This window comes from Antechinus flavipes, chromosome 1 (genome assembly GCF_016432865.1).
Source record: "Antechinus flavipes isolate AdamAnt ecotype Samford, QLD, Australia chromosome 1, AdamAnt_v2, whole genome shotgun sequence".
Taxonomy (NCBI): domain Eukaryota; kingdom Metazoa; phylum Chordata; class Mammalia; order Dasyuromorphia; family Dasyuridae; genus Antechinus; species Antechinus flavipes.
In genome coordinates this window covers 348,445,885-348,466,503 of record NC_067398.1, presented here as the reverse complement: position 1 = coordinate 348,466,503, position 20,619 = coordinate 348,445,885, and the positions used below count along the sequence as shown (strand labels likewise).

General features: G+C 37.7%; 1 protein-coding gene across 2 annotated transcripts in view; it reads left to right on the top strand.

The window, feature by feature from the left end:
• Positions 1 to 2,967: 2,967 nt before the first annotated feature.
• NEDD4L (NEDD4 like E3 ubiquitin protein ligase) overlaps positions 2,968 to 20,619 on the top strand; it is a 465,473-nt gene continuing 447,821 nt past the window's right edge. For both annotated transcript variants that reach the window (XM_051969577.1, XM_051969576.1), the window contains exon 1: positions 2,968 to 3,103. In XM_051969577.1, the coding sequence (XP_051825537.1) occupies positions 3,056 to 3,103 (48 nt within the window). In that variant the 5' untranslated portion in view covers positions 2,968 to 3,055. The remainder of the gene's footprint in view (positions 3,104 to 20,619) is intronic.

Genomic DNA, 20,619 nt, shown 5'->3' with positions numbered 1-20,619 from the left:
TATTGTTTAGAGACAATAATACCTGAATTTAAATACTGACACATATTTGCTAGTTGTATAATCCTGGAAGTATCATTTAACTTCCCTAAAATGAAGGAATTGGATTCCATAACCTAAAAAGTTCCTTTTTGTTCATAGTCTATAATTCTATGATCATGGGAAGCTGGGGACTAGACTTGGAGACTATAGCTATATGACTGCCTAATATCCTTTGCCTCAGGGTTATCTTCAATTGGAAGCATTTTTAAAGAAAAGAAATAATAAGTGGGAATGTTTTAAATATTCCTAAAAAAAGAATTCCTTAAGGAAAATGCCAAATATTTACCTGTTTGACATTTTTTGAAAGCCTGCAAGTATCTGTTGGGATCTGTTCATTTTCCAAATTAAATTCTGATTAGAAAGTCATGAAATAAAGGAATCAAGAAAAACCAAGCTGATCCTTGCTTGATCTTTAAGTGAAGAAGGAATACTAGGAATGTATAAAGTGTTAAATTAAAAAAAAAATTATCCAGTAAAAAAATTCTTTCTAAAAGTTATTTTTCTGGACTTGGGGAGAGAGAGAAGATGTTCTCTAGCCATTTAAAAATCAGTTACTTAGATGTTTCCTGACTTACTTAGTGAATGATATTAATTGTATGGAACTGTCTGAAAGACACCATGTTACGTATCATTTATGAAACATCATAATGTGAAACAATCACAATACAAAGGTACAAGAAGTACAAGTTTGGATCAGCACTTATAAAGTTTCAGACCTCCCTGCTTTTTCTCTTGAAAACAATGTAGCCTATTTTAATGGATAATTGGGAAAAGTATTTTTTGAAGTCGTCAAAGAGACAGCAAGGTGGTTTTTCTATTCTCACTAAATGTCCTCCCCGAAACTGCATCCTCTCCTAAACAATTTGTGTTTTTATTTGCGTTAATATAGTCATTGTGTATTTTTGTTGTTTTTTCTCCACTGATTCAATTAATTTAAGTCTTTCAAAGTTTCTCTGAATTTCTCTTATTCTTTATTTCTTAAAATGCAGAGCAAGGGATTCTTAATCTGGGTTCTGTAAACTTGTTTTAAAGGGGAAAAAAAGTTAGTTTTTTTTTCTTTAATAGCAACATAGTTGGTTTCCTGGTATCAGGAATCTAATGCTTAGTATGTTAATACCTCAGAAGACACGATTCTAATTATTTTCTAAAGGTTCTTAATATTAATTTTATCTGCATCAGTATTCCCTAAAAGAACGTCTTTTTGAGAAGAAAGGGAGCCTGAAAAATTCGTGCGCCATATTTGTTTTTAGTTACACATCAGAGTTTTATATTGTTCCTTGCATTTTTATAAATTCCGAAGAATTAAATAATTTGCTTGCTAGGCAGCCGTCCAAGTTCTTTCTTTCAGTAGGTATGTTGTGGGAGAGCACTACGTTACTAAAGAATGTCTTAATCATTTGCTCATGCAAGGAGAAAACCTGGAGTTAAGATTTGTTTTTTAACGTCGAGGTTTGAGAGATGATTTCCGAGGGTTAAGAACCAAACAGTTTATTTTTTAAGTGGGAGGGGGTATTGCTTTGAACCCCCAGCCTTTCACTTCTCCAGGTTTAACACCAGCATTGGCGATTGTTGGCCACACCGGGGCAGCCTCTCCCTGGCTGGGGGCTGGGGAAAGAAATCCGTTCCAGCAAAGCTGACAATGTAGCCAAGTCCGTATTTACCGTGGCTGCCAAGAATCATTTAAAGGGGAAAAGAAAACGAATTTTTTACAAAATTAACCCAAACCCAGAACCCTAAATAAAACAAACAAACAAAAAGCAACAGGCCAAGGAGATGGACATCTTAATGCTCTCTGGAAGATAGTCTTTTCATCCTATAACCCCAAAGGTCTATCCCGCTCTTTTACCCCTAAACCCACTCCCAACTCAGGGGAGCCCCAGAGTATAGGTTAGTTCCCAAAAGGAAACCCCACACGTCCACGCCCCTTCAAACTCATTCCAATACCCCATCCCCTTGGGCAACATAATTGCACTCAAACCAGGGGAATGGGGGTGGGGGGCGAATCAAACCAACCTAGCCTGACCGCCTATCCTCCCCCAAAGGCTGAAGCCTGTGATTGGCTTGGTGGGCTCTTCTTCCCGCCCCGGTGAGACTGGGAGGAGAGAAGGAGAGGGAGGGAGGGTCCCCTCTCTGGCCTCGGGTGGAAGTAGGAGGAGGAGGAGGAGGAGGAGGAGGAAGGGGGGAGGAAAGAGGGAGGAGGGGAGAACAGAGAGGAAAGGGGAGAACAGAGAGGAAAGGGGAGGAAGGGGGTTGTGGTGGGGAGGATGTGAGCCGGGTTAATATGAACTGAGAGCCAGATAGGAGAGGGGGGCGGAGAAGGGAAGGAAGGAAGGGAGGAAGGAGGAAGAGGAGGAGGAGGAAAAAAGAGGAGGAGGAAGAGGAGTGAAAGCCAAACGTCTTCGTGTAGCAGCAGCAGCAGTCTCCGCAGCAGCAACAGCAGCAGCAGCAGCAGCCGGGAAAGCCGCGGGGAGGCAAGCAGCCCCGCGTGTGCGTGCCGGGCAGGCGCTCACTCCAGAGTTGGGCAGCTCTAGCAGCAGGAAGAAGGGACCGCAGCCCCTGGAGCTCGGGCTCTCTTAAGGAAAGCCGGCGAGAACAGCAGGAGGAAGAAAGAGCCTAGGGACTCGCTTGAGAGCTTTTCACATCCCTCTCCTCTCTAGCCTTCCTTTTCCCTTCTAGTCTCATTGCTAGCCCGCATTTCCCCACAGCCTTCCGGCTTCAACTGCAGGCTAGGGAGGAAGCGGCCCCGGTTGAAGTGGGGGAGGAGGTCGCACCTCTTTGTAGTGGACTCTCTTACCTGCTTTGCATTGACACTAACTGCGTTGCCATCTCCTCGGGGTACAACTTCCCCAGGGGGGTAAAGTGCATCCCGGGGGCGGCCTGGAAGAAGAGTGAAGTCCAAAGTGTAGCTCTTGTAGCCGCTGGGGGCTCTGCTTAGCATTCCGGAGAGGGGAGAGAGCTGCAACTGCTTCGTCCCCCTCTACCCCAAGAGTTGGGGGTTTTTTTGCCCCCGGGCTCCATGGCGACCGGGCTGGGGGAGCCAGTCTATGGACTTTCTGAAGATGAAGTAAGTGATTTACTCTCCAATACCTTTTACGAGTTGGTATGCTTGACCTGAGCCCATCTGTCACCCTCGCCCCACCCCCACTCCATTTCACTTCCCGGGGGAGCAAGGGAGTTTCTTATGCGCGGGAGGGTTGAATTCTCTAAGGGTCAAATTAGGATGGGGGTCTGGGAGCTTCGCACCCTCTCTCACTGAGGCTCTCACTGTCCTTTATAAGGGAATTAAAGGAGCGCTGGTGGTGGACTCCGAGTGAGGGGTACAATGGCAAAAGATGAGGAAGGGTCCCCGGAGTGCCGGGTAACGGCACCTGGGCCACCCGGCAGCTCGGATTCCCTGGAGCTGAGCGCAATCCTCAGGGATAATTCTCCCCGCTCCCTGCCCGAGGCTCTTAGGTTTTGCTGCTGCCTCTTTCTCCCCGATTCGAGCGCGCGTTGTTTGTAAATAAAACGGCGGAACTCCCTGCTTACTGACCTGGGCACTGAGGCCCAAATAGTCCTAGATACGGGGAAGAAGTAATGCGTGTATTGTGCCTTTTTCCTGTGCTGTCTTAAAGAGGAGTCTCAGGACATTGGGGAGAACGAGAACTCGGGGCTCATTGCAAACTTTCCCTGTTGCCTCAGGCTTCATTTTCTAGTGTCACGTCTGTCTCTGGGGCCAATGACAGGCTCTTGCTGAGCCGGGTTGGGCAGGGAAAACTAACAGACTTTTTCCGAGAACTTCCCAATTAATATTATCTGTTTTAAAGCCGTTCGACGTACGTGTGTGTGTGAAAGAGAAATTCAATCCTGAAGATGGGTTTAGAGATTTGGTGGTGTGTGCATATGAATACACAGATTTATGATACACAGTTTGGTTGGAGGACTGATATTGTTTATGTATGAGCGCGTATGTTTGAGGGTGGGAGTGAGTATAGCAGGTGCTTTTAGGAAACTTGGATGGGTGGTTGCCGCCCAGCCATTTTCCTTCCTAAGGACGGGAGGCTAAGGTGGATGTATTGAGAGCTAAGGAAGATGGTTAGATTCTTTTTTTTATTAATAAAACAAACATATATACAAATGCACAACCCAAACAATATTTATTTAAATGAAAAGGGCTTTGTTTTTATCCTTAGGAAACCTCCCCTCACCCCCACCTTCCCGTTTCCCTACAAGCTTGGTAAATCACAGCTCAGCCCTCTTAGCAAGCTGTATACTCGGTTCTTATTGGTGTATTTCCATGCCAAAAAGGGGAGTGGGAGGAATATCACCCTGGAAGCCGGAGTGACAGAGAAGCTGTATGGAGCAGGTAGGAGTGGTTTCCCCATCTGGCTGTGTTTGCGTGTTCAGGTTTGTTTCTCTGGAGAGGTGAATTTACAATCCATGAACATTACTCAGCAGGGAGGTATTTCCTATCTTAGTCGGTTGTGCATTTCATGAAAAGTTGATGCCTGGAAATTCAGGCTTTTTTGGTTTTTCTTTCTTCCCTCTTTCTCCTTTCATTCTCCGGTTGAGGGGGTGGGGTTCAGAGTGAGGCTATTATCCGGGATATGCCCACATTATGGCTTCTTTCGCAGCGATGTAGGCATCTGTTACCCACCTACTCTTGGCACCCTATATATGTGTGTGTGAATAAACTGGGGAAGTGTGTACGGGCATGTGAACCTGTATGTAAAAATGTGTAGGGTGTATGAATCTATCGTAATTCTTAGTTTGGATGGGTTGCACTTTATTCTTCAAGATAGGTTAGGAAACACCTGTGGTTTCCTTTATGTGATTATAATGCAGAAATCTTTGTATTTATGTGAATATTGTATTTAAAATAGTTTCACCTTTTTGTGGAATTTATTATACAATATTGTTATTTGGTGAGACTGTGGAATCCCAGTCACTCTTTCCTTCCAATCTGCCTTCCTTTCATTTTCCCTCCTCCTTTTTTTTTCTTTTTTTAAAATATCAGTAGAAAGAAGACAGAGAGCCTACAGGGCTGGTAAGATAAAGACATTTCCAAACAAAGAGGCTGGAGCTTGGCTGAGGTATTGTGGGTGAGAGTCAGCTGCAGTTTTGTCTCATTAAGGTTATTAACATAACATGATTGTTGGGGAAAGCTGTGAAAATGTACTTTTAAAAATACTCTAGTAATGTGTGGGGTGGTTTATTTTAGGTCATGCTTTGCTTTCTGGAGGGCAGTAGATGAGTAGATTTCACATAGCTGTGGTTTTTATGTGCTAATGTGCTTTGTTGATATCAAAAACCAGTTGAAGAATCCAGTGTGCTTTTGAGAGATTGTTTTATCACCCTTTTGCCTAGGTTGGTTAATAACCTTCTTAACTTGTAGTACAACAAAAGGAAAAACTGAACATGTATCTGTTTATTTACATATTGTATATATGCATTATATTACTTAATATAATGCATATATACAAAAATGTGATACATATCCCTATATCTCTTTCTCTTTATATCTATTACTTCACAAAAGTATTCTAGAGCTTTGTATATATAAATGACTAACTTACTATGACTAACAGGCTATGAAGAAATTGAATTTATTTTCCATTTTAGCCATTTCCTTCTAGTGCTATACATGTTCTTGTGTGGATCAACAGAATAAAAGTCATCAGTTTTCTCTTTTCTTAGCAATGATATTTTTTTTTTAAATTTTTATTTAATAATTACTTTATATTGACACTCGTTTCTGTTCCGATTTTTTTTTCTCCCCCCCCCCACCCCCCCATGGCAAGCAGCCCTTTATATGTTGGATATGTTGCAGTATATCCTAGATACAATATTTGTTTGCAGAACCGAACAGTTCTCTTGTTGCGTAGGGAGAATTGGATTCAGAAGGTATAAATAACCCGGGAAGAAAAACAAAACTGCAGATAGTTCACATTCGTTTCCCAGTGTTCTTTCTTTGGGTGTAGCTGCTTTTGTCCGTCATTTATCAATTGAAACTCAGGTCTTTTTGTCAAAGAAATCCACTTCCATCAAAATATGTCCTCATACAATATCATTGTCGAAGTGTATAATGATCTCCTGGTTCTGCTCATTTCACTTAGCATCAGTTCATGTAAGTCTCGCCAGTCCTCTCTGTATTCATCCTGCTGGTCATTTCTTACAGAACAATAATATTCCATAACATTCATATACCACAATTTACCCAGCCATTCTCCAATTGATGGGCATCCATTCATTTTCCAGTTTCTAGCCACTACAAACAGGGCTGCTACAAACATTTTGGCACATACAGGTCCCTTTCCCTTCTTTAGTATTTCTTTGGGATATAAGCCCAATAGAAACACTGCTGGATCAAAGGGTATGCACAATTTGATAATTTTTTGGGCATAATTCCAGAAGCAATGATATTTTGATGCCTTTTTATTTCTTTGGAATTTTTTAATAGAAGACATTTTATACTGTCACACTTTGGCTGTTGGAAAGCCAAGGAATGCTTCTGCAAAATATTAACAGCAAATTATAGTGGTATTATACCTAGTTTAGTTCTCCAGATTCCTTGCAGTCAGTCTAGAAGAAAAACAGATACAGTTTTTGAAAGAATAGTGTCTAATGAAATTTATTTCTGGGCCCTGTTCGGCTCCATTCACAATATGGTCCAAGGGGCTGTACTACATCTGATAATCTGAGTAATGGGTACAAATCATCTACTTGGCTTTTCAAATGTAACCTTCAATAGGTTAAATCTTTTATTTTTATTTTTTTTAAGTAGCATTGAGGAGGACCTATTATGTCCTGGGTTTAATGTTCTATGTTATTCTTCATATGTATGAATACATTTTCCTATATGTATTGCTCAGAAGTGTGAAAGCCTTCTTCCAAAATAGTGGTGAACCCTTCTCCCACTTGCTTTCTTTGATATCGATAAGCTAAAAGTCTTAACTGTTTTTCAGGAGTTCAATCCATCAAGACATCACATATCATCATGCATTTTTGTAGGATTGTTGGAGACTTTTAAAGACTGCATTTTATTCTACCAAGTGGATTTTCCCTCCTCCATCCCTATAAACAGCAAATGATATTGTATTCTTTAGATCTTTTAGTAAGATATATAATAATGAAGATGGAGACTATTGTAAAAAATCATGACTGGATACCTATTTCAATAAGTAGCAGATTTTCAAAGGCATTTTAAATACTGGACATCCTTATTTGTAAAATGGATTTAAATAAGTGAAATTTTATTCTTAAGAAGTTGGGGGTAAATCTGTTTTGTAAATCAAATTAGTGATTTTAAATGAGCTTTTTAGTAAAACACAATCACATCTAACTTATTTTTAAAGTAAATCTGGATTATATAATTACTGCCTTTTTCTCTCTCTCACTCCCTGCCTTTTTTTTTTTTTTAAATCTTTGAGCCTCTATCTTCTGGCCCAGTGCTTGCTAAATAATAGATGCTTCATAAACACTTATTGAATAAATGATTGATTCTTAAAGTCTATTAATGTCATGTATATACTGCTTAATCTATTGATACCAGGTGATAAGACTCTTATTTGAACCTGTAAAACTAGGTGCTGCAAGGTGTGGAGTGAGAGGGTAGTGCTAGCCAATGCTTTGGTAGTTTTACCATACTTACTATACTTAATAATAACATTTTTATTATTGTTATTGTTGTGGGGTGGAGGATTGGGGGACAGTAGGAAGGACACATCAGTTTAAATTTATATTGCTAAGTTCACACCTGTTCTAATTGATCATGATTAGAATCTATTCAATTTGAGTGAATTAAAAAGTGCCATCATAAATTTTGTCAGGGAAGGAATGGGTGTGGTGAGACTTTTGTTAGAAGTTCAATAAAAACTTACAAAGATCAGTTTAGTTTGAGAAAATCAGTTTGGAACAATTTTGCAATTGGCTTGAGTCCTTGACATTTTTTGGCAGTCATTGGCATTTTAGGGCATATTTTTCTCATGAATATAACACAACATTAAGTGTAATTCATAGACTGTTTTTTGACCGACTGACTTCAGAAACCTAAGTAAGATGTTTGAGGAGAATGATATGTCTATTAGACAAAAATTTCTTGTGGTTTAATAGGGATAAGGATTTCAGGATATTAGATTTAGTATCTTTTTTTTTTTTTTTTTTGGTAGCTACAATGAATGGGGGTTTAAGTAAGAGTTTTGGGCTGACCATGTGGTGACCATGATTCTTTCTTTTTTCTTTATCCCCTCCCCTTCTCCTTATATTACTTATTTGTGCCTTGAATTGAGCAGTCGGTAGCCATTTTGGCAAGTAACACAAAATGCCTCTTAAGGAGCTCAAGAGACCACAAAATTGATGCTTAGGAGGCTGTTTGTGGGATTGGGGGTGGTTGGGAAGGGGGGAAGTAGGATGAGGCTTGGCCTCTGTGAAGAGTATATAAATCTTTTTGGTAAACATATTTTAACTAGTTTTTCTAAGTTCAGATGTTTCTGTGCTGCTGAAGCTACTGTCAGCATCCTGGGGCAAAGCTCCAATAGGCCTCCTTACTTCTATAAGACAGATCAGAGAGAGTCAGGAATTTGCATGTTAACAATTACCCATGTATCAACAAATTACCCACAAGTTACAAGCATAGAGTTGAATAGAATTCATATGTGATTATTAATACTTCATTTTATCAATGATGGTTTTTCATGTTGGTACCTGTTCCACTCATCTATATGCAAAGTTATTCATATTTTCTTTTCCTATATTGTTCTTATATGTGTTGGAGACATTTCTCTGGTTCTTTTCATATTTTATATCTGTTATGCTGAGTTCTCATTATATAATGACAGGTACATTTACTTTTCTAATCATACATTTCCTCGATGACATCTCTTATTTCCAGTTATTGCATATTACGCATAATACATTATTAAAAGTATTAATTTAGTTTGATTTTGGCCTCTTTGTCTCTCCTGTTGCCCTTTGGATTGCTTGCAACTTTTATTCCTTGCAAATTAGGGTTTGCAAGATGTGTGAGCAGTCCAGCATAAATGAAAGAGCAGGTTAGGATCATCAAAAAGCATTAGACAGTTTTCCAGAAAGAAGTGGTGCCACAATCTGTGATTTTGTTAGTACAGGTGAAGAAAGCCCTTTACCAATAAAAGTTTTTGATCTTTTCTTTAACTTATAGTCTTAGATAGTTGTCTGGGGGACATTGAGAAGTTAAGTAACTAGCCTAGGGTCACACAGCCAGCATATGAGAGAGCTGGGACTTGAGTCCATATCCTCTTAGCATTCATGGCATCTAGCACTTATATCATGTTGTCTCAGTTTCTTAAATGCAGTACAGGTGCATTTATTGCATTGATTAATATGGAAATATTTTTATGTCCATTTTAATCATTAGTTTTAGTGACACTTTAATTCAAAATTTTTATCAGAGGTGCAAATTTTATTGGATTTTCTCTCTTTCTTGTTAACCTAGATGATCTTTGGAAAATGGACCAGTAGACTATGAAATGATCTAAATATGTTACTTAGGAGAGAAAAATAAAGGTATTGGAATAATATACAAACTGGCTGTTCCTTCTGTTGATAATTGAACAGGTTTTTTCTTTATCCTTGGCTGGATATGCATTTAGCTATTTCAGTTCTGTTAATACATACTATGAAAGTTAAGCTAAATTTCATGTGCCTAATAAGAGAAGTGTAGTTTAATGGAAAGCCTTGGACTTGGACTCAGGCAAGTCTAGAGTTCAGATTCTGTTGCTGACAATAACAATCCTGTGACTGTGGTTAACTTTTTCAGACTCTCAGTAGCTGTAAATTAGAATTATTTATAAAACCTACCTTGTAAGCATTTTAAAAATGAAGATCAAATGAGATAATGAATGTAATGTAGTCTATAAAATTAAGGGGCTATATAATAGTTACTAGGGTTGTTTGACTTATTTGAAAACTACTCATAATTGGTAACACAAAGTTGAATTTTGTGGTTTATTTGAGAACTTATGGAATTGGATTTGATCATTGATTTCACTGGATGATTTGATAATCAAACCCTTTATCTAATGTCTCTTGCATGCATACATCACTGTGCCTAAGTATTATAAATGAATTATGGGAAGTAGAGTATGTAAGGTCATAGTATGTGCCATAGTTTGTTACATTAAAAAAAAGCCTCTAAGAGGCTTCATGTTTAGTATCTCTCTTATTAAGCATTTATGCCAGACATCTTTGAGTTGGTACAGTTCTTTTCTGTGTTCTAAATGCAAATAAGACCATAGAGGTCCTCGCCATCTGTAGACGATCCTAACTTAAAACTCTACTCTGGATATCTTCCACCACAATGATGAAGCATTCAATGTCTTTGCTATGGTTTGCTTGATATGAATTATCAGAGAAGAGAGTTGAACAAAGTTATTTATATCATTTATAGAATCTATTGATTTTTTTTTTTGTATGTCACCTACATTTCCTACTTTATCCTTTCCCAATTCCCTCTTCCAGAGTCATTCTGTATAATAAGGATTTTTTAAAACAAAGGAACAAAGTTTGAAAAACAATAGCATATCAGAAAAATATAATGTTATATGGCCCTTGTTCTTTACCTCTGATTCCCTGATTTCTAGTATCTTGCATAAAATTTTGATGCTGAGAGCTGTTAAGACAGGTTTTTACTCTTGCAGATCAACTAAGTCACTAAAGAATGCCTTTTGTGCAGCTTATAACATGCAATTTAGATAGCTGGCCCATGTCACCAGTCTGTCTTTCTCTCTATGTACATTTATATATATGGATAGAGAATTGGGCCCAGAATTAGACAGGATGAAGAGAGAAAGTCGAGTCATCTTTGATTTGGTCAATGCTCTTTTAATGTCTCCAATTTTCTTTCAGAAACAAAAGCCCATTTAAAAAATACCAGTATTCTTACACTGTATGGCTGGAAGTCATGGAATATCACAGTTTTCTATGAGTTCTCACATGGAGGGCAATAAAGAAGTACAGGGTGGAGGGAAACAGGTTGAAAAGAGGTATCAAATTATGAGCTATGGTTGGGACCTTGAAAAAAGAATGTCCTCAGGGAAATGTCTGCTCAAAAAAGATACTCTAATCCTGGGGAGGAGTTGGAGGAATAATAATTGTACAGCCTCTGTGTATCATTGCTATCTTTGTGATGTTAGGACGAAGTGAAGATAGAGCTCAACTATGTTGTGTGGATGAACTGAGGAAAGATCTTGGACAAGTGTTCTAAGAGATAGTCTTGAATATTGAACTGTGCTATTTTTAGAAGATGTTTTACTAGTAAATAATTACCATGAGAGCCAGACCTGAAGTTATATGGGAAAATGTGCAATGAGTTTAAAACTGCTGTTTCAATGAATTTTTTTTTTTTGACTACTCAAGTGTTACTACAACTTGCAGAAATGAATATCATAGCAATAAATAGCAATAAATATCACAACTCTGGCATGTACTGGAAAGAGCACTGGATTTGGAGCTGATATCTGAGTTCAAATTCTGGGTCTGACAGTACACAATGGATGGACTGACGGGCTTGATATGAGGAAGTTCTTGTTCAATTATTTAGTCATGTCTGACTCGTGACTCAATTTGAGATTTTCTTTTCTTTTTCTTTTTTCTTTTGTGAGACAATTGGGGTTAAATGAGGTGTCCAGTATCACACAGCTAGGAAATGTTAAGTGTTTGAGGCTGTATTTGAATTCAGTTCTTCTGACTTTAGGGCCAGTGTTCTATTCACTGAATAGGTCTCCCCTATTTGAGATATTCTTAGACTGGAGTGGTTTGCCATTTCTTGCCCATTTTACAGATGAAGAATTGAAGCAAATAGCGTTAAGTAACTTGTTGAGGGTCATACAGCTAGTAAGTGTCTGAGGCCAGATTTAGACTGAGATCCTCCTGACTCCAGGCACTAGTGCTCTATCTACTGTGCCATCTAGCTGAGAGAGTTCTGAGTTCAAATACTGCTTCAGACATTTACTCTCTGTGTGACTCTGGATAAATCATTTAGCTCTCAGCCTTAATTTCTTCATCTCTAAAATGAAGAAATTAGATTTGGTGGTATCTATAGTTCCTTTCAGTTCTAAACTTATGTTCCTATTAAATTGCCACGACCTATTTAATAGATATATCAATACTAAATGATAACTGACATGAAGCTCATTGCCTTATTTGATTCTTATAATATCCCTATGGGATAGGTAGCTAGTACAGATATTATCCTAATTTTATAGGCGATGAAAGGAAGTTCAGGATCTGGAATTTTTCTGTAGCGATTTCTTATTCAATGAAGAGTTGGAAGGGGCTAGAGCTTAGGACAGGAGGGCAGAGACAGAGACAAGTTCAAAGGCAAAAGAAGGAGGTTAATATCTAAGGAGAACACAAGAAAGGTGTTGCTTGATGTCAGAGAGCTGGTTATCATTTGCTGTGCTAGGCTTCCAAGGGATGTAGTTTGAAAGAGCCCTCTTTTTACTGAGCATATGAATGGATTGTCATTGCAGATGACTGCAATCTACTTCTGCCTGTATTAACTACAGGTATTGTGACCTTAATTAAAGGCAGTTGGTGATCCTTAACTTTTGTAGATAAAACAAGAGAGTGGTACTGGTCATTTCTCAAGCTTAAAGCTTTTCCTGATTCAAGGCAGAATGATTAGAGCAAAAACAAAACACAAATTCCAAAGGGTCAGGTACTTTAAAGAGTGGACACAATTGAAAATTCAGGCTTTAGTCTAGGGCTGGTGTTTTTGAGTAAATGAATTTAGGATAGATAGCAAAATCTTTTAAAAATGGTGCTCTTAAGCTGGAATCCTCTTTGTGGTTAGATTTCATGAGTCCATGGACTTAGAGAGAAAATTATCTATCTGGCTATTTTTTACCTTTAAAATTTAGCATTTTCTTTCATTAAAAATTTGGCATTAAACGTTATTCCAAGTAGTTTTTCAGCTTCACCAGATTACCTTAAGGGCCCATGATCTATTTCAAAAGGGACACTTGGTAGTGCAAACAAACTCCTTTGTACTTCCATTCAGCAATGAACTTGAGGCCCAGACTCAAATGGACTGCCTTATATTCACTAGCTGTGAGCTAAGGCCAAACTCAGTTTCTTCATTCCTAAAATGGACTTAATAATATCATCTTTTATGGTTGGGGTGAGTGCTTTGTAATTGTGAACTTGTATCATCAACTTACTTTGTATTGGTTCGCTGCCTTTGACAGAATCAGGACTTTCCAAGTTTATTATCTTTACTATCCATTTACTTAGCAGAAACTTTGTACTGTACTTGGATTTTTTGGCAAACAGACTTCCACTGAAAGATGAACTCTAATTCTTTTTAACCTGCTTTCTCTACAAGAGAATTTGCAATTGAAAATCGGATCTTTTGGATTTTTAAAAAAATGATCCATAGTGGTCAGGGAGTGCTTCCTGGAGCTAAGAGAGTCTTCCGGAAAGGAAAAGCATTTGTTATTTAGTAGGATTCAGAGTTTCTCTCTCTAGGCCACCTTAGTTGCCTGCTCACTCAAGTTACCTTTCTTTTTTATAGCCTCTTAAAGTCATTCAATGGTGTTTTTCATTCTTTGTTCTCATAAGGTACTAGGCTGAATCATGTGATATCTTTTGGTGGAAGAACAAAGTTTTGTGCTGCATTACACTTTTTTGTATTCTCACAAGTTGTCCCAGATCACAATATCACCTCTTTCAGTGTGATAATCTTGGCCCTACTCTGATACTTTCTGTCTAGGTCATTGGACAACATACCTATAAAATAAAGGGCAGAGCAAGAATTTCATCTTTGGAGTAAATAGTAATGGTGGGATAGCATTCAATAAGTATCAATTCAGGAGTTAGGAGGAATAGTCAATGCCCTCTCTCTCACAGGGAGATTCAGTTAAAGGTATGTAGGGTATTAAGTGCTTTGCTGTGTGGAAGGAGATCAATGTGTTAGGGGTTGAGGCAGCTAGCTGACTCGGTGGATAGAGGACTGGCCCCAAATCTAGCCTACACACTTATTAGCTGTGTGATCCTGGGCAAGTCACTCAATCCTGTTTACCTCAGTTTCTTTATCTGTAAAATGAGCTGGGGAATGAAACGACAAATCACTTCAATAGCTGTGCCAAGAAAATCCCAAATGGGATTATGAAGAGTCAGACATCACTGAAAAACAACAATAGTTATTAGAAGGATACAACTATAAATACAACTCAGTCCAGTCCTAAGGAGCTTTCAGTCTAGTGGAGAATGGGATGTGGAGGAGGTGATACATGTATATAAATGATTATTGTTTGTGTCACATACCAGCTGTCTGACTCTGGTCAAGTCATTGAAAGTTAGGATCATAGCATAGTTGATTTCAAACTGGAAGGATCCTTTGAAATCATTTAGTTCTAATTTTATAATTGAGGAAACTTTGAAGATCAAAAAGTTCAAGTGACTTGCCCAAGATTATACAAATAGTATCTTTCTGGATTTAAATCTAGCTGTACCATGATGGCTTCCAAGCAACCCTTTTAGAGTAAATTGCAGAACAGGTGCTGATTTCATTTCCTCACTAGGAATTCCCCATATTGATGAAATCTATGTCTTGCTTGGCACACTTTTCCCCCAGTAGTGCTTTATTTTTCCAAATACATGAAAAGATAGTTTTCAGTATTCAATGTTGTAAAACTCTTACTTCTCCCCACCTCCCCCATGACAGCAAGTAATCTGATATGGATTAATTATGTACGATTCTTTTAAACATATTTCAAAATATGTCATGTTGTGCAAGAAAAATCAGATAAAAAGAAAAAAAAAAGCACAAGGAAGAAACCCAAAGCAAACAAACAGCAACAACAACAACAACAACAACAAAAAAGGTGAAAATACCATGCTTTGATCCACATTTAGTCTCTATAATTCTATGGATGCAATTGACATTTTCCATCACTGCATTGTTAAAAAGAGCCAAGTACATCACGTTGATCATCCCCTAGTTTTATAGTTAACCGTATACAATGTTTTCTTGGTGCTGTTCACTGAGCATCAGTTCATATATTCCATCAATAACTTTGTCCAGACTTTTCTGAAATCAGCCTGCTCATCATTTCTTATAGAACAATAATATTTCATTAAATTGATATACCAAAATTTCTTCAGCCACTGCATTGATGAACATTCACTCAATTTTCAGTCCCTTTTGGCACTCTTGATAAATGTTTATGAATTAACTGCTGTTTAGGCTGGTAGCATATAAACTCCTGGACAGTAGGAACTATTATTTCCTTTTTACCTTTGTATCTCTAGTTCCTTGCCTATAAAAGGTGCTTAATAAATGAATTAAAAGAGTTCATGAGGGCTTAAAAAATTCAGTTTTATTTTAATTTCATTTCTGATATTTTTCTCTTTCCTCATCTTCACTCATTGAGAAAACAAGGAAAAAAGGAAATGTTACAAATATGCATAGTCAAACAAAACAAATCCACACATATCTCTAGAAAATTATATTTTAAATCTATATTTTTGAGTCTATTATCTTTCTCTCTTGGGGTATGTAGAACATTTCATCATGAATTCTTTGGAACTATAGTTGGTTCCATAGTATTGATCAGATTTTCAAAATCTTTCAGAGTTGTTTCTCCACAGGATTGTTATATAAATTGTTGAAGGTTCTGATCATTGCATCGGTTTTTACAATTCTTCCCAAGTTTTTCTAAAAACATCTCCTTGTGAGGGTTTTAATGAAATGTATTCCCTAAGTTCCTTGAGTAGACAGATGTTACTAATTGAGTTAAGTAATTGGCTCCTGTTTCCTTGAGACAGCAATTTATTTTATATCTAAAGAAGTCTTAGAAGAAAAAATAATATCATAATAAACCCTCAATGAAATATTTCTTATTCAAAACCTGAAATTGTCAAAACTAATAAATATTGCAAGGAGATTGTTGAGAATTTTAAGAATATTGAAAGCATGAGGAGGTAAAAGAAATAGCAGAAAAAATTAGCTTAATTCCTATATGTTACCAACAAGGGAACAGAGACAGTAATACTGGAAAAGATAGATCCAAACAGAATGCTAACCCCAGGTTTAGATTTAGAGCTATTTCTGCTTCTCCACTTTTTAACCCTCTCCAATTTTCATTGTTCCCTCATTGTTTGTGGTAGGAAGAGAAAACCTTAAACTGTTTACAAAGTAATTTGTAGTCAATAATGATGTAGAGTGAACAGGCTTCAGAGAGATCTAACCTAACTGGGCTGGCTTGTGCTGCTGGCATTTGTGAAAATGCAATTTTGTGCTGCTTTCAGAGGCAATATGAGGAGCTGATTGAATTTAACATAAATGGGGAAAGTATTGATCACTTTTTGGTGGGTTTATTCGGAGTATTTATTGAGCACCTATTGGGTATTAGACATTTTTCTAAGCTTAAGGGTCCCATTCACCTTCCTTTTTCCTTCCTCTTCCCTCTACCCCCCCTGAAAATTAAGACAGACAGTATTTTTAAGGTTTAGCTTGGGGGTGGATGTTGTGCCAAAGTTCCCTTTCTAATGTCGTGACCCAGTTTCTCCAATTGTCCTATTTAGTTATTCTGCCTGAGGTTATAACCTTTCCCTCTTAATGTTTGATGAGATAAAGGTCTACCTCAGTTGTTCTGCTCCAAAACCCCAGGCTATAATCATTCCCTCTTAAATGTTGATGAAATGAAGATTTTATATCTTTTAGGGTTATAGACATTCCTTCTTAATGTCAGATAGGAAAAAGGTTTATCCATTTTAGATGTCATTAGAATATCTGTAACCTCCTTCCATTGTGTCATCCTAGGGGCCTCCCCTGCCATTAGGTTATCCCCACCTAGGTACTTCCCCCATTATGTCACTGTTCTTGTTATACTATAAAAAAGCTTGCTGTCCCAGTACTCAGGGGCTGGACTCTTTGAGATGATAGTCTCGTCCAGCCCTTGGACCAAGATCCATCTGGTCCCAGTATCTCTCTTCATTTAATTGGTCTCCAACCTCTATCTTGCTCAGTTTCTTTGGCATTACAGTGGAAACCATTTCTAATTTAAGTTCTGGCACTGTTGACCCACATTTCTAAAATAATTCCAATATAGTATGTGTTTCTCCTGGAGTAGAGTGGGTTCCTCTTCCCTGGAGGTCTTTAAGCACAATGTAAATAGCAATTGTTGCTGTTTTTACCAGAAACCCTGAGGCTCTTCCCCTCCCAGATTGAGTCCTTCTTTTTTTCCCCCTTTGTTTTTTCTCTTCTCTTTCTCCTTTTCTTCTTTGTTTTTTTTTTTTTTTTTTTTTGTTTAGATTAAAAAAGCCATCCCTTGCTTCCTTTCTTTCTTACCTAGGCTTAATTACTGAATGGGTAGTTGCCTCAAACTGAGATCTATTAAAGAACTTAGCTTTAAAAGGCTTAAGGTTTCCCACTATATCCACAGCCATCTCCAGTCATCTAGATTTATATCCTGCCACTGGACCCAGATTGTTCTGGAGGAGAGAGTGAAGTTGATAACTTTTCAAGCCCTCCCTCACTTCAGTCTAGTTCACTTGCATGTCATGGTACGACCTCCCTGATGTCTTGGTCAACTTTAAAAATAAATGACAAAACAATTATAATAACCTCTGGTTATGTTTTCATTATACTAGAAATACTTCTTGAGATATGAGTCACACGAGATGATTTTGTAAACTTCCTCACTCTAAATTTTGGTGTTTTTGTAATAAAGAGACTGCAAAATTTTCAAAGAAGTAAATTTGTTTGCCACCTGTCTCTTGAAAACTAGGAGACACAGTGTATATAGAATGCCAGATCTGGAGTCAGGAAGACTCATCTTCCTTAGTCCAAAACTGGCTTTAGTCACTTACCAGCTTTGTGACCCTGAACAAGTCACTTACCCTGGTTTTCCTCAGTTTTCTCTTCTGTATAATGAGCTGGAGAAGGAAATAGCAAACTACTCCAGTATCTTTGCTAAGAAAATCCCAAATGAGGTTATAGAGAGTCAGTCGTGACTGAAAAAGACCGAACAACAACAGCAACATTTTGTCTCTTGGAAATTTGCAGTGTTTCCATAATGATTTTTACTTTCTCCCCATCTTCAACCTCATTTCTCCCCTGTTTATTTGCACTAAATGATATTTTTAAGGGAGGTACCCATACAGTCCAGGGGTTTGGGATCACTGCCAGTTTTTCTTATTTTTTTGTTTCACTTCTTTGTCAGTAGAAAAGGATACATGTCACCAGAAATCAGGTGGAATAGATTTAAATGTCAAGCTATAGAGCTGCAATGACCCTTTCCAAAAAAGGCGTAGCAGGTGCTTTGTTTTTCCTGAAAGTTGTCTAACTGCAGTTGAATGTTCTGGAGGGTTTTGGAATGCTAGTAGCCTGGAGGAAGCCGTTTCCTTCTTTAGATTGAAGGCCACAATTTATAGCTGTAGTATTGCTCATTTGAATTTTTTTCTTACTAGTTTGTTTTTAGTGAAATGCAACTAGTAAAAATGCAACAGTATAAGTAAACCACTCAAAGTTATAATGTGTTCAGTAAATGATACATATATATACACATATACATACATATACACAATATACCACATGTGTGCACACACAGTACAGCACAATACGACACACACAAACACATATATACACACGCAACATATATACACGTATGCATAATACATGTACATGTATAGACACATATATATCAGTGCAAATATACAATAGGCACACATGTACATACATATATACAAAAAAAAATCACTGATGATTAGTTGTGAGAAAAATGATATTAATATCTGCTATAAATCAGGTCTCTGAAGATAGCACAATGGATAAAATGCTGCCCTGAAACAAAGATCAGAATTCAAAGCTAAACTGATATACTTACCAGCTATGTGACCCCAGGCAAGTTAGTTTTGTCTTAGTTTTCTCAACTATAAAGTGGTGGTGATAATAGGATCCATCCCATAGGTTTTTGCAAGGGTCAAATGAGATAATATATATTTGTAAAGTCTCTGCACATTATCTGACACATATTAAATGCTTAATAAATGTGTAGTCTCTCCTTTCCTTTACCAATCTACTGTAGTCTGAGTGAATTTTAAATTTTGAAGTAGTTGTTATTGTTCAGTGGTGTTGACACTTTGTGATTTTATAAACTGTAGCTAGTTTGTACATGGGCTTTTCTTAGCAAAGATAATGGAGTAGTTTGCCATTCTTTGTCCTAGAAGGAACTTCAAAGATCTTCTAGTCAATCCTTGTTTCTACAAATACAAAAACTGAGGATCTGAAATGGTAAATGATTTATTTGAGGTCACGTGTATAAGAGGTCTAGAGCTCAGATCTCAGCTCAGGTTTTCTGTCTCCAAATCTCACTCTCTTCCAGGTTTTTATGCCCTGAGGAGGTGCCTGTTTGGTGTGACCCAGAGTCTTGGTAACCGCTAATACAAAAGAGTCTTGAGGGAGATCGGTCATGAGATTTTAGATCTCAGAAGAAATAAAAGGCAGTTTGCTTTGTGCTTAATGATAGAGGAGTTACTATTTAAACTAAGGTATGATTTGTACAGAACCAGAGAAAGGTGAAAAATCCCTCCCCACTTTGCTTAGTGGATTGATGATTTAAGAATATAGGTCTTGGTGAGCCTGGATTAGACTGTGGAACTTTCTTGAAATCTGGTGTATTGTCATTCCTGTCAGTTTACCTTGGAGGTACTGATAAACCCATCACTGATAAAGGAAGGATTCTGAAATAGCAAAGTGTTTATAGAGGGCGAATTTCTACTGACATAGAAATGAAAAAGTTGTGAAACCCTTAGAATGCAACCCTCTTACTGATCAGATTAAGAAAATATTAGAAAAGAGCTAAGTGTTGCCCATGTATAGATGGTTCTTCAGTTCCCACTCCAAGGCTTGCCAGAAAGAGATTGTGCAACATGAGTATTGCTATGTCTTGGCCCTGAGGCATGCTGGCTCTGTGCCTCTTGGGCAAATCACTTGTGCACTCAGTGGCAAGCAATTCTTATAAAACTTTAAGTTGGAGTACCCTTGCTCATCATTGTTGATTGAGGGAGTTTTCTGACTTTGGTGTCTTGTGTAGGGAGGAAAAAAAAACTTAATATGATTTCATCACCTGAAGACTGCCCCCAATGGCTTATGTCTTAAAAGCAACTGCAGGAACAATTTTCTTAGTTTACCAATGAAATAAGAGATCTAGGGGAGCTCTGGAGTGGTGTCAGAGGATCATTATATAAAATGTCCTAGTCTTAGTGTAGTTTTAAGCTAATGAACTGTTAGTATAGTTTTAAGCTATTGAAACTTAAAATATTAACACTATTAAAAATTGTTAATGTAAAAACAAAACAAAACACTATTAAAGTTTACATTAACAAGTCCTCCCAGGCTTAGTGTAGTGTTAAACCACTAGTTTACTACACTAAAAATTTTGGGACTCATGAGACTCATCCAACAATATTCTCTCTGTATTTTTTTTGGGGGGAGGAGCAAGGAAATTGCAGTTAAATGACTTATGCAGGATCACACAGCTTGGAAGTATTGTGTTAAATGTTAAGGGTTAAGTTTCTGAGGTTGGATTTGAACACTGGTTTCCCCTTACTTAAGGG